Raw genomic sequence first — 19,520 nt, 5'->3', positions numbered from 1 at the left:
CCTTCAGTTCCGAGTAGCTCCATTAAAATTATCAAAAGATTTCAGTGACACGTAACTCGGCTAGATAATTCAGTATTTTGTTTAATAAAGGTATATATTTTTAAATACAAATGACTATGATTTTTCCTGTTCAAAAAATGTAGAATTTTGAGATAGCAAATCAGAGTGATGCAACCCTTGCAAATTTTGTTATTCTGAAGAAGTGCCAAAATTTTTTTGAAACTTATTGCAGTTGTTAGAAAGAGATAATTAAGCTGTCAACAATTGATTCAATTGAATAACGAAAGTAAGGAATTGATCATGCGCTCAGAAAAATAGGCTACCTTCAGATATCAGAAGATCAGAGAAAATAGCTGCCAAGTAGAACAATACTTTCAAAATTCCAACCTACCAGTGCAGTCTATGAACACTCTTTTGTAGTATCTGCTATCCGACTCTGGAGGGATTTACCAGATGAAATAATTAACTCACTTAGCTTTGACACATTCAAAATCTGCTCTTGTAAATTTTTCTCTCAACAAGAACGAGAGGGCCAACATTAAACATCATTTACCTTACTAGTTAAAAATACTTTTTTCAGCTTTAGCTACTAAGATATCTATACTGTGATTTACATAAATCAGCAAATTGCTCACCTATATGAACTGAATATCTAATATTACTTCATTTGTCTACATGAATTTATCTGGCAGTCTTTTGTTGATTTGTTGATTATCATACAGACTTATTGTCTTTAAATCTCGCAATACTTATTCAAACACTGAAAAATATTAAGAAATTGTAAAGTAATGTTAAAATCTGCATTCACCAAATTACGTGTACTTGAATGTAATCATCTTTGGCATTAAAATTTACAAGTTAGATTCTCTACTGGTCAAAAACCTAAAGTAGTCTTATAAGGTCATCTTCCTGTTGGTTTCAAGTTTAATTGGAGCCGAGGACGTCATTTCAATGATAATGAATCACATTTATTACTCATAATAAACTCTCGTGAACTAACATGGATGCTGAGGGAATCGTTGATATAAACAGCCACAGAACCGCGGGAAGTTCATTCGTGTCCTAGCAGGAAAGAGACGTGGTTGTGGAATAAACAACTGGGTGTTTTATGTTTTGTGCGGCGTTATTTGAAGCATCTCATGTAAGTACAAATTGATATTTTTCTTCATGTATGATGAAATTTCCGACCTCATTACAAGTCGATAAGTTTAATAAGTAACATAATTTATTGCAATCAGTGTGACCTTCTAAATGTATCGTTACTCCTCTCTTCGCTGAGCTCTTATATTAGAGTACGCTAGGCGATTTGGGTGGACGATTTTAGTCTTTTTGTCTATCGACAGTTTAATGTTTCTATTGTCATTCTACAGAAGGGTAAAAAGAGCAAGAAACTGAATTTACTTTACGAGAGATTTTACAAAGTAGTTGAAGTTATGCCAGAAGAATTAAGACATCTAATCACAGTAATCATTTCAGCCGTTCTGCCAACAAGATGGAAGAAGAGGCAGTAATGCCCAACTCTATTGTCAATTCCCTCCGAACCAGACATCCTGAGTACAAACGTGAAGCCGTAAGAAGAGATACTTATTCAACGTGGTCGGTAATATTTATGAACCCGGACCACCTTGCAGCCGCAGGATTTTTTTACACTGGTTTTAAAGATAGCGTCAAATGTTTCGAGTGTGGAATAGATATTTCTAGATGGATAGAAGGAGATGACGCAATGACAGATCATCGAAGATGGTCACCAATCTGCCGATTTGCCAAAGGAGAACCATGCGGTAATGTACCAATAGATGAAGACCACATTTATGTGGCAGTTCAAAGTAAGCGGATCATCATTGATTATTCTTACTATCGACGCTCAACATTAAAAGAACTAGACCCAACAACTCCACAGGGAGCAATACAATGTTTTGGTTATCATTGTTCACCCCAGCATAAAGATTACATCACCGAAAAAATTCGCCAACGAACTTTTACAAATTGGCTTGGTCCGCCAACGCTAACTCCAGAAAAAATGGCCGAAGCAGGATTTTTCTATGTTAGGGAAAGTGATAAAACCAAATGCTATCATTGTGGTGGTGGACTCAGTAATTGGATACCCGAAGATGACCCATGGATTGAGCACGCACACTGGTTTCCTAAGTGTTACTACGTCTGGTCTGTTCGAGGACCGGAGTTCATTGAGCTTGCAGCTAATAAAATCACCAGACTTGCGGAGGAGGGGGAACCATTCGAAGTACCAATTCCCAAGGAAAACACAGAAACGATCGAAAACTTCCAAGAACGAGAAACAGAGTCCGGCTCGGTAGACAATGATATCCCTAAATGTAGAATATGCTGTGTAGCAGAATTGTCTATAGTTATGTTGCCTTGTAAGCATATGTCCAGTTGTAATAAATGCGGGCCCAACTTGTCCCTCTGTCCAATTTGCCGGACGCCCATTCGCGCAACGGTCCGTGCGCGCATCGCATAAAGAGACCCCGTTAAGAATTGTTTAAGTTAATCTATTAAAATTACATTAAGATTATATTAAGATTAAGATAATTTAAGTCGAGGTCAAAAATGAGGAAAAATCAATTTTACAGACAATATCCAAATAACGAGACACCACCAAGATTGTCTTCCGTAACAGCCAGATATAGAGCTATAAACTGTATTATCATTGATATTCAGGGCTTCAAATTAGACAGTATTGAAGTAAGGAATAGCAGTATTGGATAATTTAGCTATAAAGTATTTTATGTATAGTTCCTAAGTATACTATTAGTGTAGTATTATAAAGAAAATAAAATAAAGTAAAATTTTAATTTTTTTTTTTTTTCTACCTATAGCTTCGTGAAATTTAAAAATGTCTTACACTAAAACGTTAAAGTGATGATTACTATACAAACAAGAATTTAAGTGCCAAAAATTTAAGATCAATCGTATTGCCGAGGTAGATTGAGCAAAATTCTTTAAGTTGTTCAAAGCAAACAACTGACCATTAAGACAATAGCGATATTTCTAAGTATCATTTTGTATTTTCTATGCTGCTAGAAGATTTCTAGATAAGTATTACTTGAAACTAAACTAAAGTATCTGAAGTTTATGGACAAAATAATTTGAATGACCATATTAACAGGAAGCTCTTGCTTCTATAGTTCAAAGGTTGCTGTGGCATCTTTCGCTAAAAATATATGATCAGGATAACAGTAGCAGAAATAATTTCTTCCATTTCATATGTTAGTTATTCAACCAATATTTCGACTTGAAGAACTTAGGTCGTAGGTACTTATGATCAAAAGGTTTATAATAATGTAAAGAAGATAATAAAAGTATGAATTTATACATGAAATCTACTTTTATTACATGATTATCAATTTTACAAAAAATTTCAAACTAAGAGACATTTTCTTCAAAGCTAATGAACGTACAAATTTTTTTTTTATCTTGCTTCTGAAGATTCCATAAAATGTCATTGATTAGTACACCCATCTGCCCGCGCCATTTTGCCATTGTTTAGCTTGCTGTTCTATCTGCCATCTATCTTCCGTCGGCCGATAACCATATCCTGGTTGTGAATTGCTATTCCTCCAATTTTCAGCTTGGGCTTCTAACTCTGAGTTACCATAGCTCCAATCCCAACGGCCATTTTTCCATACTAAGTGACCACTGTTCTCCTTCTGACCATTCTTCCATTCTGTAGCTTTCCGCTCTTGTTGCGGTCTATTGGTTTCCCACGGCCACTGGCGGTATTCCGGTTGTCGGTACCCATATTTCCATTCGGTGGCCCGATTTTCTGAGTGCCATGTGTCATCTACCCATTGCGAAGTTGTACCAGCAACCACCATAACCACGACTAGTCCGACATGGAAAATCGATCCAAGTCTCGCCATATTTCTATAAAATTAAAGAAATAGCATATGTTAATACATTACTATGAGTCACAATCACCATAGCAATATGACTCATAATTAGCAAGACATTGGACTATAAAACACAAATATAAAATTTCAAAGATAACAACACTTACCAGCAGATATTTCCTGTTGAAGTTGACCACTCGTGTCGACAGACAATTTTCAACTGAAACAACCGATGATGACTTCCTTTTTTATACTGAGGAGATAAGCCACCCTAACGTAATTAGTTTGACTCTGGCACGTCACACCAGTTAATTTAATAGTAATAAAAATTCTCAGTACTCATCGTTATCATCTTGTTTTCTAGAAGCTCACAATTCCATTTTATGTTATTTTAAAAAGATGACGCAATAACTGAAATTCATTGGTGTATTCCTCATTATTGTGGTATATTGACCGCAAAAGAGGTATAATAAACTTGTTTTCGATAGGTATACTGTAACAAACGAATGTTATTTGCAACAGTGCTGTTGTGAGGCATGGCATTGAAAACCAGTTTCAACCAATTGGCTTATCTTAAATTAATATAGAAGAAACGCCATCCTCAGAGTGTTTCAATATTATTATATTGTGTTGTAAGGACTATCCTAAAGAACTGCAATTCTTTAAAATAGAATAGATGACAATTTTGAAGTTAGCCGTCAGTGGATCGAAAGAGCTCAAAGAATTCATCAGATTCATCATGAAGAATCATTATTAGTTTGCAAATGGAAAAGTTTCTATGAAACAATCTACATGTCTGAAGTCCATTGAGGGTCAATCAAAACGACCGTATTTATCACCAACAGAAATATCCTAGAACACAAGCGCCCGAACATAAATCACGTGACATTCCCGTGGAAAGACCGGAAATTTCCCAATAAGGTCATCTTCCTGTTTGTTTCGAGTTTAATCGGAACACGTGACGTAATTTGAACGATCATGAATCACATTAATTACTCACAATAAATTCTTGTTACAAGAGCTAACATGGATGCTGAGGGAATCGTTGATATAAAAAGCCGCAGAACCACGGGAACTTTAGTCGTGTCCTAGCCGGGAAGAGACGTGGTTGTGGAATAAACAACTGGGTGTTTTATGTTTTGTGCGTCGTTATTTAAAGCATCTCATGTAAGTACAAATTGATATTTTGCTTCATGTATGATGAAATTTCCGACCTTATTGCAAGTTAATAAGTTTAATAAGTATAACATTTATTGCAGTCAGAACAACCGTCGATTCTCGAAGAATAATTGAAAATGGGGGCTATAAGAAGAAAAATTGAAAAGTTAAATATCAAGGAAGACACTGAAGATGTCGTTGATCCTTGGACTGTTACGAGCATGGATGATATAGGAATAGACTACAAGAAGTTGATAGGTGAGTATACTTCTAAATCACGAAGCGATAATTTTTAAGTTGATGAGTGTCATGGTCATAAAATGTACGTTATCTTTTTCAGAGTGGTTTGGCAGTTCGAAGGTAGATCAAGGGCTGCTAGAAAGATTTGAAAAGATCACCGGGAAACCATGTCATCACTTTTTGCGTCGTGGCTTATTTTCTTCACACTGTGATGTGCATACGGCATTGGATTTTTACGAGCAGGGCCAGCCGTTTTACTTGTTCACTGGAAGAGGTCCTAGTTCAGGTGCTATGCACGTAGGAGACATGATACCATTTGTATTTTGCAAGTGGCTCCAAGATGTCTTTGACGTTCCACTGGTGATACAACTGAATGACGACGAGAAATCGATACAGAAGAACATAAAGGTTGAAGATGCTATCGATCTTGCGTACGAGAACACCAAGGACATAATAGCCTTTGGTTTCGATGTCAAAAAGACATTTATATTTTCAAATCTCGAGCATATTGGAAACAATCCAGCTTTCTACCAAAACATGATTCGAATTCAAAAGTGTGTAACGTACAACCAAATCAAAGAGATCTTTGGATTTGATGACAGTGATTCTGTTGGTAAAATAGCATTCCCACCGACTCAAGCAGCTCCAGCTTTTTCCAGCACTTTTCCATTTATTTTTAAGAATGCTAAGCTCCCATGCTTGATTACTTGTGACATTGATCAAGATCCTTACTTCAGAATGACAAGAGATATTGCACCCAAATTGGGTTTCCTCAAGCCAGCATTGCTACATTCATCAATCCTCCCAGCATTGCAAGGATCGCAGTCAAGAATGTCTGCCAGTGATGTTAATTCCACGATATTTTTGACTGACAGTCCCATGGAAATTAAAAATAAAATAAAGAAAAAGGCGTTCTCCGGTGGACGGCCAACTGTCGAAGAGCACAGGGAATTCGGCGGGAATTGTGATATCGACATTTCCTACCAGTGGCTGAAATTTTTCCTCAAGGATGATGATCAACTGGATCAACTCAGAAAAGTAATTTATTCTTCCTTGTGAAATTGATTGTTAATCAATAGGTTATTTATTATGTTAATGGTGGATTTTTTTCACAGGGTTACACGAGTGGAGCTTTACTAACTGGAGATTTGAATCAAGCGTTGACAAGAGTACTCCAGGATATGGTCAGTGAACACCAAGAGCGGAAAAGATATGTCACCGATGATCTAGTTGAACAATTCATGAAACCGAGGGACCTTGACTTTGCTATGAGAAAACCTGGAGATAGTGAAACTTTTTTAAGTCTTAAGCGTGAAAGGTTTGCTTTGTCTAGAAATAAAAAGTCAGTAATTCCACATTGAAAAAGAATCTTATTAGATGTAATTATGTTAATCTATGTAACAGAGTTAATGTACACATGCATTAGAGGGTTAAGTTATTGAATAAAAGTTTATTTAAGTAAATTCGCATCGTTTCATTAATTTGTAATGTTTACTTGGCACTTGACACAAAGCTGGATCACTTGAACGTCTACTTGTCAAAAGTTCAAACTATGATAAACATGATAAAAGATGATCGATACATAAGTAATAACAAGACTGCAAAAACTTAGACACTCAAGAACTATATGATATATGTTGTCTTGGTCACGGTCTTTATAAATTGAATGCTCTTGAGCTGATTAGTCTTCATTCAATGATTGTAGGCCTTGAGACGCTTCAATCAGAGCCAATTAAGACCTGTCCAAACGATCCTTTGTTAACACTTCAACTTTGTTTTTTTCAAAGTATAATTGGTTTCCCTTGGAATACATTCAATAACTCAATGCAGAACAATTGGAGATTACGCACCAATCTAAATAGATTTAAATTACAGTTAAACATAAAAATATTGTTTGGGAAATTGCCCTTTTGTCCTGATCATTTCGTAGCCATGGCTGGTTGTGATCAAGGACCAATTATGCTGTACTAGAATCTAGATGTACCGACAGCAGGGATCTTGACTTACGATGTAGAGGTTTTGAAGGCATGAAAATTCCTGTGCGTTTCTAAGCACAAATATTAATATATTAATTTGACATAACTAACCTATACCTGAAAATACAAAATAACTGTATGGAACAGACTTAAATCGTCATAAGATGCAATTTAATCAGTACCTTCTTATAAATATGTCTGAAACATTGCAGATAATAATCTTCAATTGGCGATTGTAGACGTCCTTGACAAAACGAGTTTATAACGACAGTGTGTTGCTATGGCATGCCAGTCTCATTCGCTATTCAGACGAAGAAATCGGTACCTGTCCGTAGCAGATTGCCGCTATCATTATTCTGATTTTTGTGTAATTCCAAGTAATTCGTTAAGTTCCTTTGTGCTGATCGGGAGAGTTGGTGATTTCCGCTGAAAGCAAACTATTATCCAGTGACTACTATTCGCGTGACCGAAATACTTCAGTGGTATCAATTTTATAGATGAGTTTTACTTGTGAACACATCTCGGCTTGAACATACGACCGAAATGGCTGACCGTAAGATAACAACTTACAAGAAGAGTTCTGATAAGGAAGTCTCTGGCTTGATCGACAAATTCAACAATTGCAGCTCTACTAAGCGTCAGTACATCGAGCTCACCAAATCGGGATCGACATCGTCCACGTCATCTGGAAGTAGCCTAACATCCAGCCCTTACGTGACCATAACTCCAGTATACGGTTCTGCGCCTTGTAATCCAACCTCCAGAAGTTCTTCGAGTCAAAAAATATCAATCATATCGAAAAAAGGAGAAGGACAATGCTCAGCACAATTTTTGACACGTTAGATGTTAAGCTAGTTATTAAATACTGAACTAACTACAAAGTTGATGTTTTTTTCCACTTCATACTCGTAATACTCCAGTTTAGAAAACTAATGAAATTTCAGTGACAGTGATATAGTGATACAATCAATCAAAGAAGGCGTCAAGCACAGGTCGCAAGTAATTTTATTGCTGCCACTTGGCGTGCGAATAGTATGATAGATTGCTGTGATAAATGGGGCCATAATCTTTGATGTCCCATAACTTTATGCAGATAGTTAGTATTATTCTTCAGAATAAATATGTACTGTGAATTTTTATACAGTTTTAATTGTTAATTTATTGGATATTACAGAAGAATCTATGGTTTACAAGTTTAAAAATCAATAGCTTTCTTAATAATGAACAGAAATGACGAACAACTTTCAAAAAATATACTTGGCATTGAAAAAAGACAAGCTCCCAAATTTTGACTTCGAGAATTATCCTGTTCACAGGCCACACCCGGTATAAAGGGGCCCACAGATTTCTATTTATTTCAACAAATACTTATGACTATACAGGGTGACCTTAGCCATTAGACAAACCCTGAAATCCCACATAGGGTTACTTCTCAGGAATGCTCTGACGTTAATATTTTTTAAATTAGAACAAAAGATAAAAAAATATTTTTTTCGAACAAAAGTTATTTGCAATAACCGACAGCAAAAAGAAACACACTGTGTTAATCTTTGGCAGTGTTTTTGACAATTTGTTCGAAATATTTGATAATGATGACATTTTTCAAAAGTCAGAAGCTTATTAATGTCATAAATAAAAAAGATAATCAAAAAGGTTGAAGAAGGTTCCATACTATTCTTTGAGGATATTACTATAGGAGCTACTAACACATACAGGCTGCTCCAAAGTAAAAATTGGTAATTTGTTAATTTCTTCGAAACCGCTACACCGGCTGTTATGCATTATGATACTTTGTACACTAAATTCTAAATACCCTAATGCATATGTACATTTCGGCTTTGTCCAATGGCTAGGGACACACTGTATACATAAAAAAGCTTCGCCAAACTGAAGACAGTTTGTTGGCGAATAGTGAGCTCCCAATTATTATTTAAGTCCTGTATTGTTTGTATTATGAGTTTTTCTTTAGTAGTGCACAATAAAGAATTTTATTATTTTATTATTATTATTATAAGTAATACCCTGCATGTGTGCCTTATATTAGGTACCTACAGAGTACAGAACAAACTGCATATTACTTACTACTACTTAGGTTAAGTTTAAACAAAATTTGCTTGATTCGGTACCCCTTCGGGATTTTTAATTTTTCCAAAACGTCCCGCTTGGCGCGCTGTTTCTAAATCCCATACAAAATGAGACAACACGCTATCGAATAAATTTACACTAGAGGCTTTGAACTATCAACTTTTTGTTCTAACTGACAGGCCGATACCGTCCGGCGGTCTGTTAAATAGGCCCCTTAACCATCGTTGAACTTTCCGACATTGCGTCGAACGAATTGAAATTCGGTCAAGATTCGGTCAAACTGTATGCCGTCGCGGGGTGAGACAAAACAATTTCATGCTCTGTTCATTATCGCCTAGGCCGAAGAGGCCTGGTGTCTGACCAAGCTAATTCAGTTGCAATAACAAAGTAACGTTTATAAAGACACCTTTTCACTTTGTTTTGTTTACTTGGTGCAAAGTTATAACCATAGAGACTATATACATATCTGTTGTAGCAATTATTTTCTATAATGTAACGATTTCCCAGTTATTGCCTGTTTTATAAACGGTGTAATGTATTTTCATGTCACAATATGATGTTACTATAAATCTTGTATTGACTTGGAAAAGGTGGCGCAACCGAAAACTGCGTCGTCAAAATGAAATTTATATTTTAAGATTTTTATTATTGTATGTATGTTAGTCTGTAAGGTATGTATGACGGGTGACAGAAAGATATGGAAGGAAAAGACATGCTGCGCCGACCCCAAATGAATGGGATAAGGGCAAGCGAATGATGATGATGAGTTGCCTGAAAATAAATAATGTTTAATTTAATTTTATTTAAAAGAGCCCTTGAGTCCTACTTGCGAAAAAACAATTGTATTTTGAGTTACCAGATGGGTTTCCTAACATACTTTCGAAAAAAATGTTATCCGATGTTGTATTTGCCAATTTTTTATTTAATTTGTCTGAAAGCGTTTTCTAGAAAACCATAACTTTTTAGATAGCCCACAAGATAACATCTAGAACTATCATTATTACCTTGGATACGGTCCAAGTCAATAAACCTTTAATATCTCATAAATATTCAAAAACAGATCCCTCTATTTAGCAACATCGGCTTGTAATTTGCCCGAACCTGCACCTGTATCTAATGAAAACACGATCAAGGCTGCTCAAATTAGCAAGAAGCTCATAACTAAATTTTGGTTTCCGGTGTTCTCGGTAGGCCCTGAGATATCCACAACCTAACGTCAAGTAGGCCAGTTTAAACTACGATTACGAATACGTACAATAATGTGAGATCCATATTGATTGTCACTGTAACAATAAAAAACAAATATATATATTATAGGACATTATTACACAAATTGACTAAGTCCCACAGTAAGCTCAATAAGGCTTGTATTGAGGGTACTTCGACAACGATATATATAATATATAAATATGTATAAAATACTTAAATACATGGAAAACACCCATGACTCAGGACCAAATATCCATGCTCATCACACGAATAAATGCCCTTACCAGGATTTGAATCCGGGACCATCAGCTTCGTAGGCAGGGTCACTACCCACTAGGCCAAACCGGTCGCCAAATGTACGAAGTGAACAAAAATCAAATTCCTTGGCTGTAGCCAGTGGTCCTCAGGAATGAGGGAAGGACGAAGAAGAAGAAGAAGCCAGTGGTAGGTGACGGCACGCAATTGAAATAAAAAGGCAAGAGTCGTAACAGTCTCGCTACTTCAAAGTGGACAGTGAGATAGGACAGGACACATTTTAAAGTGGACAGTGTACACAAATACTCGATTTTGGGGATGAGGTGACAGTCATTAGTTTTGAAAACAGACTTACTGATTAATTTACTAATTTATTGATCGAGTAGAAAAGTATGATTATCATATCCACACTGGAAGCTGAGGTCTCATGCATTTCTTCGGTGTCCATCCAACCGACATCATCCGTTTAAGTACCATACGAAGGTCGAGGACATCGATAGAGTACCTATGTCCGAGCCAAGACCGGATTCGTTCTGAGGTTCCCGAAGATCTCAACACAATGTGAATTTCAATTATTTTGTGGTGAGCATTCCGACTAAACATCTAGCGACCTTCATCAAGGAGGAGTTTTCGAGGTGGAGCCGAAGGGTGTCAAGTTTCGCCGGTTCCGCGGCCGGCTCCCTGACCCTGACACAGCGGGGTTGCCAAATATTATGTTGCCTATGTCCATGGGAGACGATGACTGCTTCCAATCAGGCGGCTCGTCTGATCGTTTGCTGCCTATTACATAAAAAAAAAGATATGCCTCGCAGTTATAATATGTGTATGTGTATTATGAAATATGAAATGTATCTTAAAAAATAAAAACTATTTAATACTTTTTAAGGTATTTATTACTAGGTATAGTAGGTTTTATTCATTTAATTTTATTTCACCTAGGAATGCAGATTTAACGACTTGTTAAGGTCTTGATTTTGTTATGATACGACCTTAAATCATTTGCTTCTCTCCTACTAATGGTGTAGTATATCCTGTCCATCCATCTTCATTTCCGTGCAGCTCCGACACAACAGTTAGTCAAGGGATGCCCCTATCCGTGATCTTCATGGCAAAATAAACTAGCTAGAAATGAGCAAACAATATGCATTGCCTAATACCTACGTAGCCCTTATTAAACTTAAGCGGGGTTGATCCGAGGTGCGACTAATGTATGCGCAAGCACGTCTGCGTGGGTTCTGAGCCTGTCACACCGATTAGGAGATAAAAGAAGCCAAAATAAGGGCTATATTGGGAGCATTCCATGACATCTAACCTTGTTCCGTAAAAACGCGAGGTTATTTTTCTGTGATAGAATTATTTAGGACATTTAGCAGCCGGAGTCGCTTTGTCGGAAACCTCGCCCAATGTATTGTATGGACTGACGTTTACTTGACTATACATTTGACGCGCCCCTCCCCCAAAAAATTCAGCAGACTGTTTTGGACAGAAAATTACAGGCAAGACGTCTCCAGTTGTTCAATGATTTAAGTTGGCAGATGGTCAAACATATGCCATGATATGATATGATAATTATTGGTACATATTTACATTTACAAGTCCTTTTATATACAATTATCTTGTGATAGATTTTACATTGTTTTACTTACTATACTCATGTATTAATAACTTTCGACTCGCATAGCATTAAAAAATAATAATCGGTATTAAATCCCGAAAAGAAAGTTCTAAAACACGAAGATCCGTTTGTTCGCGAAAACCCTAAAATAGGATTGTTAAGCAAGGGATGAAAGGTACTCAGTTGATCAGTTCTGTTGTAGTATTTTGGCGTTCGAATTAAGTGGGAGTGTTGATAGTTTAAATGCTTTCACTCGAGTTAAAATTCTAATTTTAATTTTAAGTATGAGGAAATTAAATACATGTGTAACCGAATGCAAATATAGGTATCTAAGCATAACATTGGTGTACCGATGTCTTTGGCTAATTTGGGAATTAAAATTGAAAGCTTTAAACAAATAAAAGAACATTCACTAGGAAGTGAAAAGTGATATTTGACGCGGCTGTAAACTTTAGGAACAGGAGAGACGAAAATTAATATGAGGTAAACAATAAAAGTATTTTTGAATATTTTGTAATGCAACGGATTCGGTGTAACAGGCCGCTGTGCTTGTAGCTGAGGAGGAGCCAATAATATCTTTAAAATACACTTAATAGCGGAAGGGTGAGGATTACAGAGGAATTGAAAAAATGAGAGCTTCTAATAAGTCCGCCCGGCTCCGACTGAGTCCGACGACCGGTCTGGCCTAGTAGGTAGTGACGCTATCCTATGAAGCAGATGGTCCCGGGTTTAAATCCTGGTAAGGGCATTCATTTGTGTGATGAGCACGGATATTAGTTCCTGAGTCTTGGGCGTTTTCTATGTATTTAAGTATTTATATATTATATATGTTACCCAAGCTGCCCAGGACCGGAGTCAGTGGAAGAAAATGGTTCGATCCCTACACCTCAGCAGGGGGTAACAGGATGGAAAGAAGAAGAAGATATATCATTGTCTGAGTACCAACAACACAAGCCTTATTGAGCTTATTTAGTCTATAATAATGTCCTATAATATTTATTACATAAGTGCAGTCTGCACCTAAAGTGGCTCAACGTGCCAAAAGCAGCCATTCTTAGCAATAGAGTTCACAAACACCACCAATCCCATGTTCCAATAATATATGTACACGCCTGTAAGACACTGACTATAAGGTCGTGTTAATATATTTATGAGAAGTTGGCTTAAAACGATGTCTGGGAACTCGGCCATACATCAACTTCCGATGAAACTGTAAGGGAAGTTCTTCCACAATTGTGAGTTTCTTCGAGTTTCGGAAACAAAGAAATCTTTCATTGCCCACTCACTTGCAGCTATACAGTTGTCAACTGGGGCTACCTTATTGCCTGGGCAATAGAGTTCAATAATCATTGCAATGACTGTGAAACGAAGACGATAAAGTTATGATATCGATGATATCGCGAACATCGAACTTGGTGTCTGTGGGGTCTAATAACAGCTTACTTTGCAGCCTGGTCACTCTTCATGCCGATATTCAGACAATTTTATAATTTGTTAAAATTTGGTTTGGATATTGTTACGAAATACACTTGTTACCTTGACACGACTCGCAGTACATCTCGCGCGCACCAATAAAGGTACCGTTCGGATTCAGACTACATCAGCTTTACTGCGGCAGTAATGCAGCAAATGTCAAAATTCCGGACAGCAACATCGGTTTTGAGGTTTGCGGCAGTAATAGAGTTAGTAGAATGTCACGCTGCAACAATGCTGAAGTAATGCTTCCAACAGCATTGTTGCCGCAAATGTTGAATTCTATATAAATTTCTTGATGTAATGACCTTTTTGCAGTTTCTTCCTTCACAGGCAGTCACAATGCAGTGAACTAGCTACAAGATTATTTCACAGTTGAGCCTCTCTTCATCAGAGGCTGGCAACAGGTGCCCGCGGGACGTTTGGGATTGACGCATCGGAAGCGACCGAATATTAATGTGTTTATTGCAATATACGCGATGCCGTATCATTGTACAAGTTGTAGTGACCTAGCTGTATACTAGAGTGTTTTACGTTGAGCCTCTCGGAGGGCCTTCATCAGGGGCTCGCAACAGGTGCCGCGGGACGCGATTGTTTGGGATTGACGTATCGGGGGCAACCGGAGAATATCAATGTGTTTATTGTAAATATGCCGTTTGATTGTGCAAGTTGTGGATCAATTGAGAGGTTTTATAACTATGAGCAAAAAAAGACCCCCTTCGTAAACCAGGAAGCATGCCATCATTTTAGGGAAAAAAGAAAAAAAAAAACACACGCGACGACGCTCTATCAACTGAGCTACCAAGACTTACCCGTTGATTGCGAATATTTCCATTATATCCTTCAAAAGCGCCCCCCACGCCTAGCGACATGAACCGTAAGAGTGTTTACATATCTTGAATGGCTACTGGAGTTCCAAGTCATATTAGAGTCACCGGTAACAGTGGGCTATCCCATACATATAAGATTAATTTACTAAAATATTTTCCCAGTTTACCGCTCACGTCTCGCTTACAAGTTTACGAAAATACCCGAGAATTCACCGCAAACCACAGCTCACCTCAACACATTGTCTGTAACCGCCAGAAACTATTGTTCCCATTGCTTTTGAAGCTCAAGCCTTGAAAAACCAGTATAAGCAGTGACGGAATTGTATAGACAAAGCTGTGAACCATTTTCTTACGAAGATACGGGAGCTGAGATTAAAATATTTTAGGTGAATATATCCGTCTCGCTAACAGAAGCGGATCCTAAAACTATTGCGATAAGGACAATGCCAGATTAGGCGAAAAATCCTGCGTAAAAATCTCACAAAACGATGTTTCGTACTCGACTGTTTCCTTCTCCAAAACTTAACCAAATGTAACAAAATTTTGAGATCTGAAGGTAATGAAATTATTTGTATCGGCTTTTAGGCTATATAATTCAAAGGCTAAACACAGTCCGACACGGATAATAATAATACTTTTTGTTGAAATAATCATTGGTCTAGCTTCAAAAACCACGGAGGAAACAGTCGAGTTCGTTTGTATGGAGAAATAACCACTCCTGTTGGCTCATAAGTCAAAATATACTGAATATTTGGAAAAATAAATGAACATCTGGTCTCATAGAAAATATCTTAAGGGCTTTGCCCACAAACTGAGATTGCGGGCTTTGAGGATGCTAAAAATGCTTTTAAAATTGCTTGTCCGAGCAAAAAGTTTTCAGACAACCCAAAATCATAAAGGAACTGGGATAATATTTACTGTGATTTAACTTACAATTCTCTTCTAAACAACTGTACAGGTCCAGATCACGCGAGGCTCTTGGCGGTCGGAGCCCGGGAAGCCGGCTACTGGCTACATGCCCATCCTTCACCTAATACTGGTACTTTCTTGGATCCGACCTCCCTAAGACTGGCGACTGGTTTGCGACTCGGGGTGTCGGTATGTACGCCACATATATGCTCTTGTGGCACGGACGTGGACCGACTGGGACACCGTGGATTATCTTGTCAAAAAAGTGCAGGTCGTTTTTCAAGCCATGCGTCGCTTAGTGACATAAACCGTCGATCTCTTGCCACTATCAATGTGCCTGCTCTTCTTGAGCCGACTGGCATTATCAGGAATGATGGCAAGAGGCCTGATGGGGTGTCCTTAGTTCCTTGGAGCTTGGGACGGCTATTAGTGTGGGATGCTACCTGCGTAGACACACTGACGTTTCTTGGTAGACACAATGGTACTGGTTTGACGAACGTTGTAATACTACTCACAATTTTCCGCTATCAAATAAAATTTGCGATTGGTTACTAAACGTTTTGATTGGCTGAAACAAAGTTCTATATGATAAATTTCTTGCACGGCATTACAATATTTGACGTTGTCAAACTGCGCTCTTGGGTGCTTAGCCAACATGCCAATCGTTAACACTCAGTACCGTAGCATGGTCATCTCTCTCTATCACTCTTCCATTAAGTGCACATTAGTGCGATAGTGACAGTTGCGTTTCCTTCGCCACGGAGCGTAAACGATTGGAATGTTGGCTACGCACTCTGCCTGTACAGTCGAGCTGCTCGCTGCACAATACCCGAGAGGCCGTTTTAGACCCCTCGTCAGACTTCTTTAGATATTCTAGTTCGTTGAGTATAAGTTTTTACTCTACCACAGGGCGAACAAACCATTGTACGGAAGTTGTTATTTCACTAAACAGCATACGGATGCTTTTGCACGGTGATTATTTCCAACGCTCGTTTGTTTCCTATATCATAAAAAAAAATCAGAAAAAATATAGTTAATAAATCAAATTACAACAATTTGTACTGGCTGGTCAATGGTCAAAGTGCGCTTGATAAGCAACTGGAACGCGGTCACAGCACGCGGCAAGCGTCCGTCACGTCGGCGCACGTCCTCGTCCAAATGGAAGAGCGTGGTCGCGGACGTGTCCCCTACTTTATTGCGACTTTATTTTAACAGAATAAAGGTATCATTTTGTACGCTTTTTATTGAGTGCGGTGACCTCGTGGTATACAGTTTATTCCGATTTGTTCTGTACAAAATGTACTTTGTTAACGTATTTTCCTAGAAATAATACAAATAGTCCTTTTAATTTGCAATTTTATAGCTCCAATATCTGGATAAAATGTCATCATTCGATGTATTATGTCTTCGTCCATTAAATCGGCCTGCGGTAAGTATCCGAAGACACTAGCGGTGTTACCCGTACCGCTAGAATTGAGAGTCGTAGGTCGTAGGGACCTACGCGCCAGCACCATCCCTATGGTCCCCTGAGGTGTCGACCAGGAGGCCGTTTTTGAATTTCAACCGCTCGATTTCGTGTATTTCGTTAAATACTATCTCCATTAGGCATTTAAATTCTACGGATAAATTTGAAAACGAGTGAACAATACCTTTTACCTACAATTTCTATCGCTCGTATTTCAAAAATAGCATTTCGCAGTTTTCCACAGATTTTCGAGTGCCGAAATTCAGCGCTCGAAATTCAAAAATCGCCCCCCAGCCGACAATGCAATGCGATGAATCATCTTTGTTTCAGATGCGTAGTATGATTTTTCTAGCCTTTTCGTCTGACTAGGGTTACACTAAAGACTGTACGATTCCCACCGACTGGCTGGAGTCGGAGTGGATGTCGCCGGAATAGAGGCCTACCTAATGAGACGACAGCTACGATGGTGCGGTCACGTCTCCCGGATGTCCCAGGACCGAGTCGCGAAACGCATCTTCTACTGCGAACTGCAAAATGGTAAGCGAAAGCGAGGCGGCCAGTTTCTGCGGTTCAAAGATGTGTTGAAGCGGCATATGAAGAGAGCTCATATAGAACCAACGACATGGGAGAGTCTAGCTGGTGACCGTCCACAGTGGAGGCATATTGTGCAGATGCAGGTGCGTGAATTCGAAGCCAGGCGACGCACAGAACTTGACGATAAGCGTGACGAGCTAAAGGCCAGACCACCTATGGCCATAACATATAATTACGTCGGAGGGGTGCTGACCTGCAGCGAGTGTGGCCGCACATTCGCTGCTAAGATTGGCTACGTCAGTTACCTGAGAGCGCACCAGCGACACTCTCAGCGGTAGAAAGCAGTTGCTGTGGCCGAAAACGGCTAGGAGACGATGATGATGACATTATGTATGGCGAAAGCGATGGAGTCCGAGCGGAGCCGTCAGCGTCCGTGAGGAGCCGGCTTGCGGCTGTACAAATGAGAAATGCGCTTCGACTCCATCTGTTCGGTGGGAATCGTACTTATAAACGTTTCCACACTTAGTTTTTTATTAAAAAGATCCCATTTGAAAGGCTGGCTCAAACACGGGTTTATTATGTAGCTGTAGGCCGCGAGGATCGTTTTAATATCTTTTGTTGTTTGACACGCATTGTGTGAGCGAGTGCGACTTCGTAAATGAAATCGAATGTCAAGGGCCGAGGTTACATGCATTTTTCACTTTTGATAGAATCGCGAGCAAACAGCACATAAAAACTCGCCTGCTGTGCGGGCTCTAAGGCTGCTGAACTCCCTTCTGTCATGGGCACCAGATTGTGATATGTTTGCAAGTCGATGGACGGCTGTGTATCAGATGTGTCTGCGGTATTGCGAGGTGATGGACGAAAGTTGATTGTGATCTGTTTTTCCTAGTATGTAATCCTATTATATAATCTGAATTGTACAGTGCTTTGGTCTCGACTGTAATGCTGTATATTATTACGTTTCAAAATAAAAATAAATTGACATTACCACTGTTATACCTATATACGTTCTTGAAGATTTCAGGGGAATAGAAATAACTAGGATATAAATTAAATTATTTTATTTAATTATTTACTCATGTATAGTCGAGAACTAAGAACTTTCGAGCGTTACGAGTAGCATACAGGTGATCTAGTGGTTGACGCTTTTAACTTCAAATGTGCATAGACGGCGCGAAGGCGAAGATTGATTCCAGCTCTGGTCATTGGAAACCTGTGGTCTGGTCAATGTCGTGTATAAATAACGTCTATTTCAGTTTATAATCCATACTAATTCTGTGTCTGTCTGCCTGTTACCTCTTAACGCTTAAATCATTCCACGCAGACGAAGTCGCGGGTAAAAGCTAATTTGGAATAAATTTACCAAATTTGTGTCAGGATTTTTATTTATTTAATTATTAGGTTCAAGTACCTACTTTAGAAGTTGGCAAGTGATATGCAATATGTCCAAATGTTTACGGCCTTTACATTTTGGTATTAAAGTCGTGTAAATGGTCGCTTTAATTTGATAAACCTTCTGTAGTCATGTAGTGGAAACATAGCTACTAATTTTGTAACTAGCGTCTCTTACTTACATAATAGTAGCTAAGTACTTACCTTATCGGATATCTGATTCACTATCCATAATTAATGCGGATTGTATATAGTCCGGTCGCCAAATCTCAAAAGCCCTCTAGAAACACGATTTAATTGACTCGGCTCGGCCTTACCCACAACCGGTATCAATGTGTTCGGACAGTTCTCCTGATCACCGTACATGCGGTAGTAAAGCGGAAAAATGGTGGAGGGGATAGTAATGACGTCACAAAGATGGCGGCCGGACCTATTCTTTTTGGCGGTGTATCTCAAAAACCACTTAACCGATTTTAATCATCGAGGTGTCAAATAATAGCTTATATTATGGAGATTATTTCCTTT

General features: G+C 38.4%; 2 protein-coding genes across 2 annotated transcripts; both read left to right on the top strand.

Moving 5' to 3' along the window:
• The first annotated feature begins 1,492 nt into the window (after nucleotides 1-1,492).
• On the top strand, nucleotides 1,493-2,479 carry LOC133527110 (putative inhibitor of apoptosis). The gene has a single exon (XM_061864001.1). It carries the CDS (start codon nucleotides 1,493-1,495, stop codon nucleotides 2,477-2,479), a length of 987 nt encoding a protein of 328 aa, XP_061719985.1.
• Nucleotides 2,480-5,146: 2,667 nt separating this feature from the next.
• LOC133527109 (tryptophan--tRNA ligase, cytoplasmic-like) lies at nucleotides 5,147-6,610 on the top strand. Its single transcript, XM_061864000.1, has 3 exons — nucleotides 5,147-5,267; nucleotides 5,350-6,287; nucleotides 6,365-6,610. Exons 1-3 carry the CDS (start codon nucleotides 5,147-5,149, stop codon nucleotides 6,608-6,610), a joined length of 1,305 nt encoding a protein of 434 aa, XP_061719984.1.
• Nucleotides 6,611-19,520: the final 12,910 nt, after the last annotated feature.

The sequence above is a fragment of the Cydia pomonella genome, chromosome 17, assembly GCF_033807575.1.
Source record: "Cydia pomonella isolate Wapato2018A chromosome 17, ilCydPomo1, whole genome shotgun sequence".
Taxonomy (NCBI): domain Eukaryota; kingdom Metazoa; phylum Arthropoda; class Insecta; order Lepidoptera; family Tortricidae; genus Cydia; species Cydia pomonella.
The sequence above is the reverse complement of the archived record's forward strand: the minus strand, read 5'-3'. Positions and strand labels throughout refer to the sequence as shown.

Coding starts and splice junctions, on each gene's coding strand:
- LOC133527109 (XM_061864000.1), top strand. CDS start 5,147: ATGGGGGCTATAAGAAGAAAAATTGAAAAGTTAAATATCAAGGAAGAC. Junction 5,268..5,349: donor AGACTACAAGAAGTTGATAG/GTGAGTATACTT, acceptor TATCTTTTTCAG/AGTGGTTTGGCAGTTCGAAG. Junction 6,288..6,364: donor AACTGGATCAACTCAGAAAA/GTAATTTATTCT, acceptor TTTTTTTCACAG/GGTTACACGAGTGGAGCTTT.
- LOC133527110 (XM_061864001.1), top strand. CDS start 1,493: ATGGAAGAAGAGGCAGTAATGCCCAACTCTATTGTCAATTCCCTCCGA.